Below are 11,397 nucleotides of genomic sequence, written 5' to 3'. Positions count from 1 at the left end.
TAATTACACGACCGTATTTTAAAACATTTAAGTTTAGTTTTCTTTCAGTGAGCCCAATTAAAATAACATCGGCATAAAGTTGAAGTATCAATAAAAACAAGCTTCTATTAAACTACACATTATTTTTACACAGTAATTTGCATTAATTTATTCCCACAGGCGAGCCCCCACTTAGCTGCCCAAAAGGCTGGCCGCGATGGCCTCCGTGTCCATAAGTGTCATCTTATTCGTCAGCTTGGACTTTTTGTAGGCGGGTTCATCATCGGAGTCATCTTCGTCCTCATCGTCGGATGCATCGCTTGACTCTGATTTGGATTCAGTATGCGCGTCTTCATTACCATCCGAAGTGTTAGCCTTGTTTTTATAGACCTTGTCGGGATCCGGCAGCCAGGAGAGGTCCACTGAATGGTCACTCTCACTGCCAGCATCGTCGGCATTGCCATCATCCTGGTGCTCATCTTCCTCGTCGCTGCCCTTGGCCTCCACCGTCTTCTTGCGCAGCTTCTCACGTTGCAGCTTGTGCCGCTTCTTGACCAGCTCCCGGAATCGCTGCTTGTCGTATTGATCCTCCTCTGTGAGCAGTGCCTTGGACAGCACAAGATCGATGCCTCCATCGTCGTCGTCTTGGTTCTCTGTTCTCTGCCTGGCACTCAAAGCCTTCATTTGGCTGCGATCATCTGCCATAGTTTCGCCCTCGTCATCGAACTTCAGCTTGGAGTTGACCTGCAGGTTCTTCTTCAGCGCCTTCTTGGCCAGCGAGGCCTTGGTCACCAGCTTCTCTCGCTTGGGCACTACAAGTGGTCCCTCTGCCTCGTTCTCTGTGGCTTCGTCTTCGTCCAGTTGAACTGGTTCTCCTTCCACATCGTGATCCTTACGTTTCACCTTGATAAAGTCGTCGTCATCACTGTTCTCTTCATCATCATCAGCGCCGCCAAAGCTCTGCTGCTTGGTCATCTTGCTGAGCACTGGATTGTCAGCTGTTGGTTTATCACCTTGTTCCTTCTGCTGCTGCAGCTGCTTCTGGCGCCACAGGAATTTTTCGAGGAAGGGAACACGCGGCGTAACCGCCAAGCCCAGCGACTGAGCGAATGCATCTAAATCGAGGCTAAACACATTGAACAAGCGCTTGTTGCGCATCAGGAACACGGATTTTATGTACGAAAGGAAGGCGCGCTGGGCGGTGGCTCTCAGTTCGGGAAATTGGGCCAGGAAGGCTTCGATCTTGACGCGCGGCGAGAAGAGCTTCTTGGGATCGATTTGCACACACCGAATGTCGATATTCAACTGTTCCTTAAGTGCACTAATCATGTACTCCTCCTCGCTGGGCGTCAAAACCAACAGACACTCGCCGCGTGTCTTGTTTCGGGCAGAGCGTCCCGCTCGGTGAATGTACTGGGAAACATCCTCTGGGCAGTCCAACTGCACCACCCAATTGACAGCAGGAAAGTCCAGGCCGCGCGATGCCACATCAGTGGAGAACATGACGACGTGGCTCTTACGAAGGAAATCCTCGTAGATGGCAATGCGACGATCCTGATGGAGGGTTCCATAAAGAGCCAGCAGCGGGCTACCCGGTCGCAGTTTGCAAAATATCTCGTACAGGTACTTGGCCTGCTTGCAACTGGATACGAAGACAATGATCTTTTGCTTCAAATGGTTCTTGATGAACGACCACAGCATGGTGATCTTATCCTCGAGGTTCAACACCACATAGCTCTGCTGCAAAAGCTCGGGAACCGCCAAGACAGCGGTGCTTGGAGCCTTCTTCGTGCTGGAGCTGGGTTCTTCACCTGCTGTCGCTCCTCCGTAGCCAACGTAGACCGGATCCTTTAGATTAAGCCTTGCTAAGTCCTGCACCGTGTTTGTTTGCGTGGCCGAGAATAGCATCGTTTGACGCACGGGTGGGAAATTTTCTATGATTGAGTTTAGGGCCTTCTGGAAACCCATATCCAAACAGCGATCGGCTTCATCCAGCACCAACACCTCCATGGTGCTCGTATTGAAGAGCGGATTCTCGTCCATGTGCTGCAGCAACCTGCCGGGTGTGCAAATTAGTATGTTGCACTGGTCCATGCGAGTCCGCTCGAACTTCAGGTTCTTGCCTCCGATGATGAGGCCGGCGGAGAAGTCGTGGTGTTTCCCCACCTTCTTTAGGGTCTCGAATATCTGGTAGGCCAGCTCGCGGGTGGGCGAGATGATGATGGCGCCAACGCCATCGGAGCGCGACCATTTGTTCATGAATAGATGCTCCAGAACCTGCAATAGATGGACCATTGTATAACTTGCATTCAGCCTTGCATTCTTTCAAAGAAGCGGGGGGACCAACTTACGGGTATGAGAAAGGCCAGTGTCTTGCCACTGCCTGTGACGGCCGCACCCAGCACATCCTTGCCCTGCAGTGCCGGTCCAATGCTGTCCCGCTGCACCTGTGTGGGATGCACGAACTTGGACTCCGTCAGTGCCTTTAGGGTCTTCTTGGACAGCGGAAAGTGGGCGAACTTCTTGATGGTAGTAGCATCGATCTCCGCGTATTTGGCCTGCAGTTCCTTGATCTCCGCTTCGGTGGCGGCCAGTCGCGACTTGTTGAGCTCCTGGCGCGGACGTTTCTGGTTGTTGTCGCCACTTTTTCGGCCACCAGCAGCTCCTTTGTTCTTGCCGGAGCCCGGCTTGAAACGCGGACCCGGTTTGCCGGGTCCCTTGGGTTTCTGGCGTTGCATTCCCTCTGTTTATTGGTCGAAATGCGCTCGATTCGAAACGTATTGAAATTCGCACGCGGTTGGTATTAGGGATGACAGAGAAGTCGATTCTTAAATCGATTCATACGCATTTCAAGTAAAATGTATCGATTAATTCCTATCACAAATTTTGTATTACCGTTTTTTTAGAATTTAGGAAAAATATTTGAAATAATACTTTTACTGCATTAAATCTCTTGAGCTTGTTCGTACAATATGAAATATATATTCCCACAGATTATATATTTATACCATTCATAGAACTGCATATCTTGTATTCGTGCACTTGCAGTTTTACAGTCTGGTAACACTGTCAAGTGTACAGTCGTCGAAAAACTCTATTAAAAATTTGTTTTCTTGGTACGCGGCAATTTAAGTAACCAATTGCCCATTTGCGTTCCGATCGGATTCGCCATCGTATAGCGATAGTATATAGGACGGGACGATTCCACACAACCAAACACTACCGGATAACCAGACGCATTATGGCAAAGCTGGGCAAGAAGGTGGCAGAAAGTAAGCGCAGGAACGGAGTTGCCGCCGAGAGCGAAAACGAGGATAAGGATCAGCAGGGGTCCAATGGGAACACCAGCGCCTCCAACCCCTCGGGCAGATTGTCCAAGAAGCCGGCCAACAAACGCAAGGCTCCACTGACAGTGGCCTCTGGAAGCGAAGACAGCGATGACCAGACCTCCAACTCCAATGCCGCGGATGTATCAAATGCCAGGAACAAGCGCAAAGTGGGCAGGGGCAGGAAAGCCAGCACTGCAGCCGGCAAAAATGGTAAAAAGTTGGTTGTAGAGGATTCGGTGGCCTCTGGAACCGAAGACAGCGATGACCAGTCCTCCAACGCCGCAGATGTATCAAATCCCAGGAACAAGCGCAAGGTGGGCAGGGCCAGAAAAGCCACCACTCCGGCCGCCAAAAATGGTAAAAAAGTCGCTGTAGAGGATTCAGAGGACGATGCCAATGATTCCGATGTGGACGTGAGTGTCGACGGCTCGTCAAAGAAGGTAGGGGTCAAACGCAAGTCAAGACGATCAGTGCCCGCTGGAACCGAAGATAGCGAGGACCTGCCCTCCACCTCCAAAGCCGGCGCAGATGCATCTAATCCAATCAAGAAGCGCAAGCTTAGCAAGGCTAAGCCTTCTACCCCTAAAAATGGCAAAAAGGCCGCTGAAGAGGATTCAGAGGCCGACAACGATGTGGAAAACGATGAAGACCAATCAGCCCAACCCCAGGTGAGTCGTACAATCAAAAAATCAAAACCTACTAGTCCCAATTGGATCATGAACCTTACTTCTTTCTGGAATCACAACATGAAACTCTGATTGGAAACTGTGCAAATTGACTTATGGCTTTATATGAAGATTACTTGAGCCAAAAATACCTCGTACTTTCAGATTCATTAGTTTATAAGATAGCCCTTACAAGACAATCTTTTTAATATAACTTTCTCATCGTCGTTGTTTTGCAGAAGGTTGTAGCAAAATCGAAGGCCACGCAAAATGTTAAAAAAACCAAGGGACGCGGTCGACCGACCGCCGGTACCAAGAAAGTCGGAGACCCGACCGATCCAGAAAAGCAATGGGAAGTGGAAAAAATAATTGATTATGTGGTCACCAAGGAGGGCGACATGTTCAAGATCAGATGGAAAAAGTATGGACCCCAGGATGATTCCTGGGAGCCAAGGAAAAATCTGGCGTGCGACGCCTTAATCGAGAAGTTTATGCGGGAACTAATAACCCAGCAGAACGTTGATGCCAAGGAGCTGCGCGAATCGCCGAAGAAGACCGAGCGACTCGTCGATGAATGCTATCCCAGGACAAATCTACACAATCGCATTGAACGCTCCTCGAAGCGGTCAGCCGCCAAAAACCGGTGCGTTTAATATCTCTATATACAAAATGAGGTTAGAATAATGACACAGCCCTAAAGTAATTCATTTAAATACTTCTTTTTCGCGCCGAAGTTTTTAATTTAGTTCTGTCACTTTTCATTGCCATGATTAAATGGTTTTTTTTATATCTCGTTTCTTTGCATAATTTTGTTTGTATAATTTTACACACTGTGTCTTATTTTCTTCCTTAATTTGTTTATAGCTTGATACCCATACTCAACCGTTTTACTCATGTCAATAAATAATTATTCTTCCTTTCAGCATTTTTTACGGCGAGGATTGAGAAAGGGCAACGGCCCTGCCTCCTTAAAGTTATCGTCAGCGGAGGCGGTTCGTTTAGGATTTTAGTACATTTTACCTTTTTTTTTGTTGGCATAGACTCTAATGATGCGTGTGGACCGGTGTACGTGGAGAGGTGACCCAAGGCGGATCCAGTGGATTTTAACAAACTCTTTCCTTCTTCGTCATTGGTTTTAACAAAGCTCGCTGGCGAAGCCAAACCACCTCGTGTCCATAATTCTGACTATTGGCAGACACCTTCACAGGCAACAAAATATAATATTACTAAACATTAAATTCGGATTTTAGCACATAAGTAAGGACTGGCGAACGATTGCAGCATAGAGCATATATGTAGTATTATATCTGGTTTTGCTGCACTCAACCAGCGTAGAATGTAAGCCTAAGTTTGTGTAGTTTTAGTTCTATCCCGAGTAATTGATGTCCCTGTGGGCCAATTGCCGCAGCTGAAAATAGCCTCTTAACTACTCTTCCAATCATCTCAATTCATAATATACGTTCATACCTACATATGCAATAGAACACACCAAGTAATAACATAATAATTAGCAAGGGAACGCTACCGTTTCAACTACAAAATAAAAAATCATGAAATGTAAAAGATATGAAAACTCCACTCGCGCTTTTGTGATTCAATGGGGTTCTGGCGATCTTTCACATCTAGTTACTTGTACTGGTCAACAATTACAAATTGTTTTGGAAAGTTAATATTGTATATTTAAGCATTTAAATTGGAAAGTGATTGGTGGCAACAGAAAATCTATTATTAAAAGGGCGTTTCCACAAATAATTCACAAATCCTTTATCAATGACCTCTAAGAGTTGCTTAACATTTATTTAACTTTCGTTCGACAATCAGTGATAGGTTCTGCTCCTTGCTTATCCTCTACAGACCGGCCTGCAGACCAAAGCCAGGTCCCTTGGGCTCCTCGCTCAGGGAAGTGGGCTCGCCCTTTGGCTCGCTGGCAAAGCGTCCGTTGCGTGGACCAGGGGGCGATATCTTGTCCGCCTTCAGGTCGTTCAGGATATCCTGCATGTCCTTGGCCGTCAGATCCTCCTGCAAAATGAAAGATACGTTAGCAATGCCGGATTTTCTAACAACAAATGACCAGGAAACACATTTTGCAGCTAGAATTGCTTACATAGTAGTCATCGTTGATCGCCACCATTGGCGCATTGACACAGGCGCCCAGGCACTCGACCTCCGAGATGGTGAACTTCTTGTCCTTGGTGGTGTCGCCGACGCCGATGCCCAGCTGCTTCTTGCAGGTCTCCAGAATGTCGTCCGATCCGCGTAGCCAGCAGGGCGTGGTGGTGCACACCTGGATGTGATACTTGCCAGTGGGCTTGCGCATGAACATCGTATAGAAAGTGGCCACCTCGTAGACGCGCATGTTGGGCAGCTGGAGGATCTCAGCCACCTTGTGCATGGCGGAGATTGGCAGCCAGCCGTACTGGCGCTGTGCCAGATCGAGCAGAGGGATCATGGCGCCGCGCTTGTGCCCCTCCGGATAGATGCTGAGTATGGCCTCCACGCGCTTCTTGTTCTCCGCCGTGAACTCAAACGGGATGTTCGGATTATCCTCCGGTGTGTCGCGATGGACGAACAGATTGTCGCTGGCCCGGGCACTGCTGGTGGCAATGGCCCGAATGTTGGCGCGCTGCAAATAACAACACATATCCTTAATGTTATTGTTTTCCTGTCGCGAATTATATAACCCAGGGAGGAACAGGTTGGTTCCCCCGGCTGCCACCGCAAATTACTGGCTAGTTTGGATGGCTGTGCTACTCACCACGGCGGCCAGCGTCTTGGAGGCACAGTTTGTCAGCATTCTGGCGTTTCCAAAATAATGAAAAGGCTAAAAATTTGCTCTTATGTTATGTGAAGTCCGTCGGCTGCTGTCAGTTTTTTTTTTAACAAGCACCGCTTACAGCTGATTTTCGGCGGAGCGTTTTTCAACACTGGCGTGTGTCGTCAGGGATGAGCAAATCTTTACATATCTTGTACAAAGATTTTACTCATTAATTACACTTTTTTACGATTATTGTCACTTAGAATTTGAGAAATGTAAAATACATGCATTTCATAAGATATTTATTTAATACAAACATTACTGATAGTTAATAGAGCTTAAAACAGACTTTTCTTCGTTATAAAGTAATTAATATTGAGTAATACTTATTGTTTAGTTTTGTACAACTGTAAGCGATGTATATTACCGTTATTGCGATGTTCCGTATCTATTCAACACTGGCTGTTGTTCCTCACCATTCGATTTTCGATTAATTGCTAAACGCGCAAACTTGAAAGTTTATCGAGGTGACAACGTTCGACGGACTGAAAATGGAAAAATATCCGCTAGTCAGAGAGTTTTTGGGGCAAAATTGTTCCAATGATGCCCAAATGTCGCAGCTCGAGAAGGAGCTCAAGAAGAAAAGGGAATTGGACGCCGAAGAGCAGCGTGAGTGGGCTTTAATAGCGAATTTCTAAGGGATTCCCTACATGTTCCTGCTTGTTGTAGTTATAGAGCCGCGTTTGGAGAAGGAGCTTTTTGAACTGAAGTTGATCGAACAGTGCGCTTCGCAAGTGAAGGATAACGATGTCAAAATGGCACAGGCCAACACCATAGCGCAAGACTGTGTGTTCCAGATCCTGCAAATTGAGGAGCTGCTCGAAAGGGCCGGTGTTCAGGACATCCTCTACTACACGGTGCATCGCAAAGAGGAAGAGGTCCTGCGCCAAATGAAGCTGGAGGAAGATTCGGCCGAGCAAGAGGATGAGCAGAACACCATCCTCGAGTCGCGCAGTGTCGGTAAGATTCTGTGAAACAAGTCTGCCATATAATCGTAACCAACAAAATGCATGGGGTTTTTATATTTTATGCCATTTTTGATAGTATAAGTTTTATGCGCATAATGTTGGTCTTTTGTATTACCTGATTACTTGATTATTACTTGATTACTTGATTCTCAATTGCAGTCCAGGAATTCCGCAAAGTACAAGCCTCAAAAAAAGAGGCCGAAAAGGAGCTAGCCTCAGTGGAAGAACAACTGGACCAGTCGGATCGCGAGTGGACAATTACACTAAGAAGTATGACGGACAAACGTAACAAAAAGATCGTCAGCGTTTTACAGATGAGCAAGCTAATCAACGAATTGGAGGAACAGGTAACACTACTTTTTAAAATAGTTCTTAACCCGAAATCAAACTTTTGCAATTACACAATTTTAATTGAATAACTTTTTTCGTTTTTTAGTTGAAAGAAATGAATTTGATTAAGACGAATGCCACTAAAGGGCATATCAACATACATGGAGATAGTCAGATTGATGGTCTTTCAATCGGAGCTTCAAAACCATTCACTGACACCACTTCACCATTTCAGTCCGCTTCAGAGTTCCTCAACAACTTTTTCTTTAAGAATATCACCACAGATGACAATGAAGTCAAGACGAGCGTGAAAAGTAAGAAGGACAAAACTAAGAAGCTGGTGACACCGCTGCGATCCATTTTGGCCAATCGCAAGGAAGACGAACCTTTTGCCATTTCCAACTCGCAAACAAAGCAAGTGCGTTTCTCTCCTTATCTAAAGATAAACCATATTGAAAAGAATAAATCTGAGCAGCAGGATTGGCTTTCTTATTCTGGAGAGACAGAAGAGGACGATGAAGAAGGGGAGTCCACAGAAGGAGATTCCGAGGAAGTATCAGAAGAAGAATTGGCGGAAGCATCTGGAGACGAGTTAGAGGAAGCTTCCGAAGAGGAGTTAAATGACGAAATGGAGCTAGAAGATGAAGGATATGAGGAGGAAGTAAAAATAGAAAAGTCAGCAAAGGTTTTGGAACCAGAACAGGGCGAATATGATGAGAAATCTGGATCAGAAATGGAGGAATCCCTATCGGACGACAAGGAATCAGGAGAGGAAGCATCAGGAGAGGAGGAGTCGGATGATGCGGGCAAACAAGTGAAAAGCGGCGAAAAACCAAAGCCGGACGAGCAGAATTCGAATGAAAATTCTGATAAACCCGAAATTATTCAAATCGATATACTTTCACCCATTAAAGTCATATCTTCCTGGGTCAGTGACGATATACCCACGACCTCCACAGGCACTCTCAATCGCTTTACTGCAAACCAGTTGATGAACTATGGCATTTATATTGACGGAAACGAGGCACCGCCCAAAAAGCGACTCAAACTGGATGAGGATGAGTTCCCAATGGCCCAACCTATGCCGGATTTTTACAAGCAACCGTCGTCCACATTCAACAACTTTGATGATCAATCACTACAATTCAACACTCCCCATAACAATTTTGACGATGATTATCTGCTGAGCTTCAGCGATGATAATGATGCTACACCTGCTGGCTCGTCATTTAAACTGTAAACGAATTTCGATCAAAAATTAATGTGTGTTCTTGATAAGAACGGACAATTAATTTACATACAGCTATTAAAGCATTTTTATTTTTCGGCATTAGAAAAATGTTCATAACCAGCTAAAGTTATTTTAGCTTTATAATGAAGTAAATTTCTTTACATATGTACATATGCATATAAATCATGCGTATATAAAAACCGGGACTTCCCAATTACCATTTCATACTCCATTTCCATTTTGTTATTGTTCTTAAACGAATAATAATAATAAATACATGAATTACAATTTTAAATTTTACTGCAAACAGTAACAAACAGTAACATTCTAATAAAGAAATCTTTGTTTAAAAATGTATTATCCATTATTTAAGGAATAGAGGGTACTTAGTGTAATACATGTTATAAAATGCATGTATAGGATTTGAAAACCATTTAAATATTTCATTTGTAATTCATGGCGCTAATGGTTCGAGTCCAAGCTAAAGGTAATTTGGTATATTTATGGTTTGTTTTGGTATTTGCCAGCATGCATTCCGTTTAGTATATTTACCCATGCGGTCAATACCACGAGTTTATTTTGATAAAAATTAAACAAAAAACGTTGACAGAATGGCTCGGAAACGAAAGATTCCCGTGCGCAAGCACCACGGCGTCCGAGATCCCCTCAAGCAGCTGGAACAGAAGGAGAAAAAGTACGTGCACAGCGGGAAGACTGAAAAACCAGCTAAACTAATATCTGCACCATTTCACATTGCAGGCTTTCCAAAGTAACGAACAATCCGCCCGTGAAAAAGGATGAGCAGCAGGTGTCCTTCAAGTTTCGTCAGTTTCAGCAGCTAGCCAACGCCACCAAATCGGGCAAGAAGCTAAGATTAGGCGAAATCGGACGGGAAGATAAGCCGAAATCCTCTCCAGGATCCAAACCTGGCAGTAGTTCCTCCTCGAAGGAAACGAAGAACATCAAACAGTTCGCCAACGAAACGGACGAGGATTATCTGCAGCGAGTGAATCGCATGACCAGCGCATCCGTACGAGAAGCCCACTACGAGGCCAAGTATGGTGTGAACGTGATAAGAAACCCCAAAACCGGGGAGATTACGGTCCAAAAGAGGCCCAAAAACGAGATTGACGAGCTGCTCAAGCAGAAGCAAAAGGAGCAACGGCTGGCGGGCAAAAGGGGTCGCAAAAAGGTTCAAATCGTCCACAAACCCATGGATGCGAAAACCAGTCGCGAACTGGTTAAGAGGGCCTACAAGGAGGCCCAGCAAGAGGTTGAGACCGAGGAGAAGCAGAAAGCCGGGCCAACGGAATACAAACAGGATGTTGTGGCATTTGGTGAAATCGTCCATGCTCCGCCTTCCCTCAAAATCCTGCCGCGCAAGGCGGAAAAAAGTGAAACGGTGCCGCGTCCAGGACGCAAAGCCAATCTCCTTCTCAAATCCATGCTGGATCCCGACAAGGCGCAGTCAAATCGGGGCCAGGAAGACGACGACAGCAGTCGATTAAAGCTGGCTGCCCAATCCAAGAGCGCCTTCAAAGCACCCACCAAGGCCCAGTTGAAGGGCAAGCGGAAGGATTTGCCCTTGGCCACAAGGTCCATGCTCGAAACCGAGCGCAGCAAGATGGTTCAGTTATATCGTCAGCTCAAAAACAAAACGACGGCGGATTCTTGACAAATTCTAGAGTAGAGACCAGCGTACATTTTTTTTAACATTAAAACAACTAAACTTAGTCACTAAAGTTACGTGAATGCATTTGTTACCTACTGAAGTGCAGACGTAGTTTCATTATAGAATGTTAAATACATTGATAAGACTTTTAGTAAATCTATTTTTATACAAAAAAAGTAAATTTTAAACAACGTTTTATAGAAGTGGTAATATAAAAATAGATTTTTGGGTTGAAAAAATGTCACGGATACGTTGACATCTATAGATTCAAAAAATATTTAATTTGCTTATGCAGACATTCACATAATATTTATTATAGATGAAATAACATTAAATAATTCAATTAATATAGATTTAAGAAACTAAAAAGAAGCGCAAAATACTTGAGTGTGACCCTATTAGATTTCT

General features: G+C 45.2%; 5 protein-coding genes across 7 annotated transcripts; 3 read left to right on the top strand and 2 right to left on the bottom strand.

Moving 5' to 3' along the window:
* Positions 1 to 79: 79 nt before the first annotated feature.
* Positions 80 to 2,807, bottom strand: LOC6525697 (probable ATP-dependent RNA helicase DDX10). Its single transcript, XM_002101483.4, has 2 exons — positions 2,331 to 2,807; positions 80 to 2,256 (listed from the first exon to the last, which is right to left on the bottom strand). Exons 1-2 carry the CDS (start codon positions 2,715 to 2,717, stop codon positions 172 to 174), a joined length of 2,472 nt encoding a protein of 823 aa, XP_002101519.1. The 5' UTR covers positions 2,718 to 2,807; the 3' UTR covers positions 80 to 171.
* Positions 2,808 to 3,029: 222 nt separating this feature from the next.
* LOC6525696 (nucleolin 1) lies at positions 3,030 to 5,551 on the top strand. Of its 2 annotated transcripts, none has more exons than XM_039370584.1 (3): positions 3,030 to 3,976; positions 4,213 to 4,647; positions 4,897 to 5,551. In XM_039370584.1, exons 1-2 carry the CDS (start codon positions 3,221 to 3,223, stop codon positions 4,624 to 4,626), a joined length of 1,170 nt encoding a protein of 389 aa, XP_039226518.1. In that variant the 5' UTR covers positions 3,030 to 3,220; the 3' UTR covers positions 4,627 to 4,647; positions 4,897 to 5,551. The 2 variants fall into 2 exon arrangements, with proteins under 2 accessions (XP_039226518.1, XP_002101518.2); XM_002101482.3 differs by having other exon boundaries at positions 3,031 to 3,976; positions 4,213 to 4,616.
* Positions 5,552 to 5,736: 185 nt separating this feature from the next.
* LOC6525695 (NADH dehydrogenase [ubiquinone] flavoprotein 2, mitochondrial) lies at positions 5,737 to 6,889 on the bottom strand. Its single transcript, XM_002101481.3, has 3 exons — positions 6,729 to 6,889; positions 6,078 to 6,596; positions 5,737 to 5,992 (listed from the first exon to the last, which is right to left on the bottom strand). The coding sequence occupies exons 1-3, from the start codon at positions 6,765 to 6,767 to the stop codon at positions 5,822 to 5,824; spliced, it is 729 nt and encodes a 242-aa protein (XP_002101517.1). The 5' UTR covers positions 6,768 to 6,889; the 3' UTR covers positions 5,737 to 5,821.
* Positions 6,890 to 7,209: 320 nt separating this feature from the next.
* LOC6525694 (neurofilament medium polypeptide) lies at positions 7,210 to 9,670 on the top strand. Of its 2 annotated transcripts, XM_039370580.2 has the most exons (5): positions 7,210 to 7,397; positions 7,458 to 7,748; positions 7,916 to 8,103; positions 8,193 to 8,504; positions 8,562 to 9,670. In XM_039370580.2, exons 1-5 carry the CDS (start codon positions 7,280 to 7,282, stop codon positions 9,324 to 9,326), a joined length of 1,674 nt encoding a protein of 557 aa, XP_039226514.1. In that variant the 5' UTR covers positions 7,210 to 7,279; the 3' UTR covers positions 9,327 to 9,670. The 2 variants fall into 2 exon arrangements, with proteins under 2 accessions (XP_039226514.1, XP_002101516.1); XM_002101480.4 differs by having other exon boundaries at positions 8,193 to 9,670.
* Positions 9,671 to 9,853: 183 nt separating this feature from the next.
* Positions 9,854 to 11,165, top strand: LOC6525693 (coiled-coil domain-containing protein 137). Its single transcript, XM_002101479.3, has 2 exons — positions 9,854 to 10,011; positions 10,077 to 11,165. The coding sequence occupies exons 1-2, from the start codon at positions 9,929 to 9,931 to the stop codon at positions 10,990 to 10,992; spliced, it is 999 nt and encodes a 332-aa protein (XP_002101515.1). The 5' UTR covers positions 9,854 to 9,928; the 3' UTR covers positions 10,993 to 11,165.
* The last annotated feature ends 232 nt before the right edge of the window (positions 11,166 to 11,397 follow it).

This window comes from Drosophila yakuba, chromosome X (genome assembly GCF_016746365.2).
Source record: "Drosophila yakuba strain Tai18E2 chromosome X, Prin_Dyak_Tai18E2_2.1, whole genome shotgun sequence".
NCBI classification, from domain to species: Eukaryota; Metazoa; Arthropoda; class Insecta; order Diptera; family Drosophilidae; genus Drosophila; species Drosophila yakuba.
The sequence above is the reverse complement of the archived record's forward strand: the minus strand, read 5'-3'. Positions and strand labels throughout refer to the sequence as shown.

Coding starts and splice junctions, on each gene's coding strand:
- LOC6525697 (XM_002101483.4), bottom strand. CDS start 2,717: ATGCAACGCCAGAAACCCAAGGGACCCGGCAAACCGGGTCCGCGTTTC. Junction 2,257..2,330: donor CACTGGCCTTTCTCATACCC/GTAAGTTGGTCC, acceptor CATCTATTGCAG/GTTCTGGAGCATCTATTCAT.
- LOC6525696 (XM_002101482.3), top strand. CDS start 3,221: ATGGCAAAGCTGGGCAAGAAGGTGGCAGAAAGTAAGCGCAGGAACGGA. Junction 3,977..4,212: donor ACCAATCAGCCCAACCCCAG/GTGAGTCGTACA, acceptor GTTGTTTTGCAG/AAGGTTGTAGCAAAATCGAA. Junction 4,617..4,896: donor CGGTCAGCCGCCAAAAACCG/GTGCGTTTAATA, acceptor TCTTCCTTTCAG/CATTTTTTACGGCGAGGATT.
- LOC6525695 (XM_002101481.3), bottom strand. CDS start 6,767: ATGCTGACAAACTGTGCCTCCAAGACGCTGGCCGCCGTG. Junction 6,597..6,728: donor CCAAGACGCTGGCCGCCGTG/GTGAGTAGCACA, acceptor TGTTATTTGCAG/CGCGCCAACATTCGGGCCAT. Junction 5,993..6,077: donor CGATCAACGATGACTACTAT/GTAAGCAATTCT, acceptor TTCATTTTGCAG/GAGGATCTGACGGCCAAGGA.
- LOC6525694 (XM_002101480.4), top strand. CDS start 7,280: ATGGAAAAATATCCGCTAGTCAGAGAGTTTTTGGGGCAAAATTGTTCC. Junction 7,749..7,915: donor CCTCGAGTCGCGCAGTGTCG/GTAAGATTCTGT, acceptor TCTCAATTGCAG/TCCAGGAATTCCGCAAAGTA. Junction 8,104..8,192: donor TCAACGAATTGGAGGAACAG/GTAACACTACTT, acceptor TTCGTTTTTTAG/TTGAAAGAAATGAATTTGAT.
- LOC6525693 (XM_002101479.3), top strand. CDS start 9,929: ATGGCTCGGAAACGAAAGATTCCCGTGCGCAAGCACCACGGCGTCCGA. Junction 10,012..10,076: donor CTGGAACAGAAGGAGAAAAA/GTACGTGCACAG, acceptor TTCACATTGCAG/GCTTTCCAAAGTAACGAACA.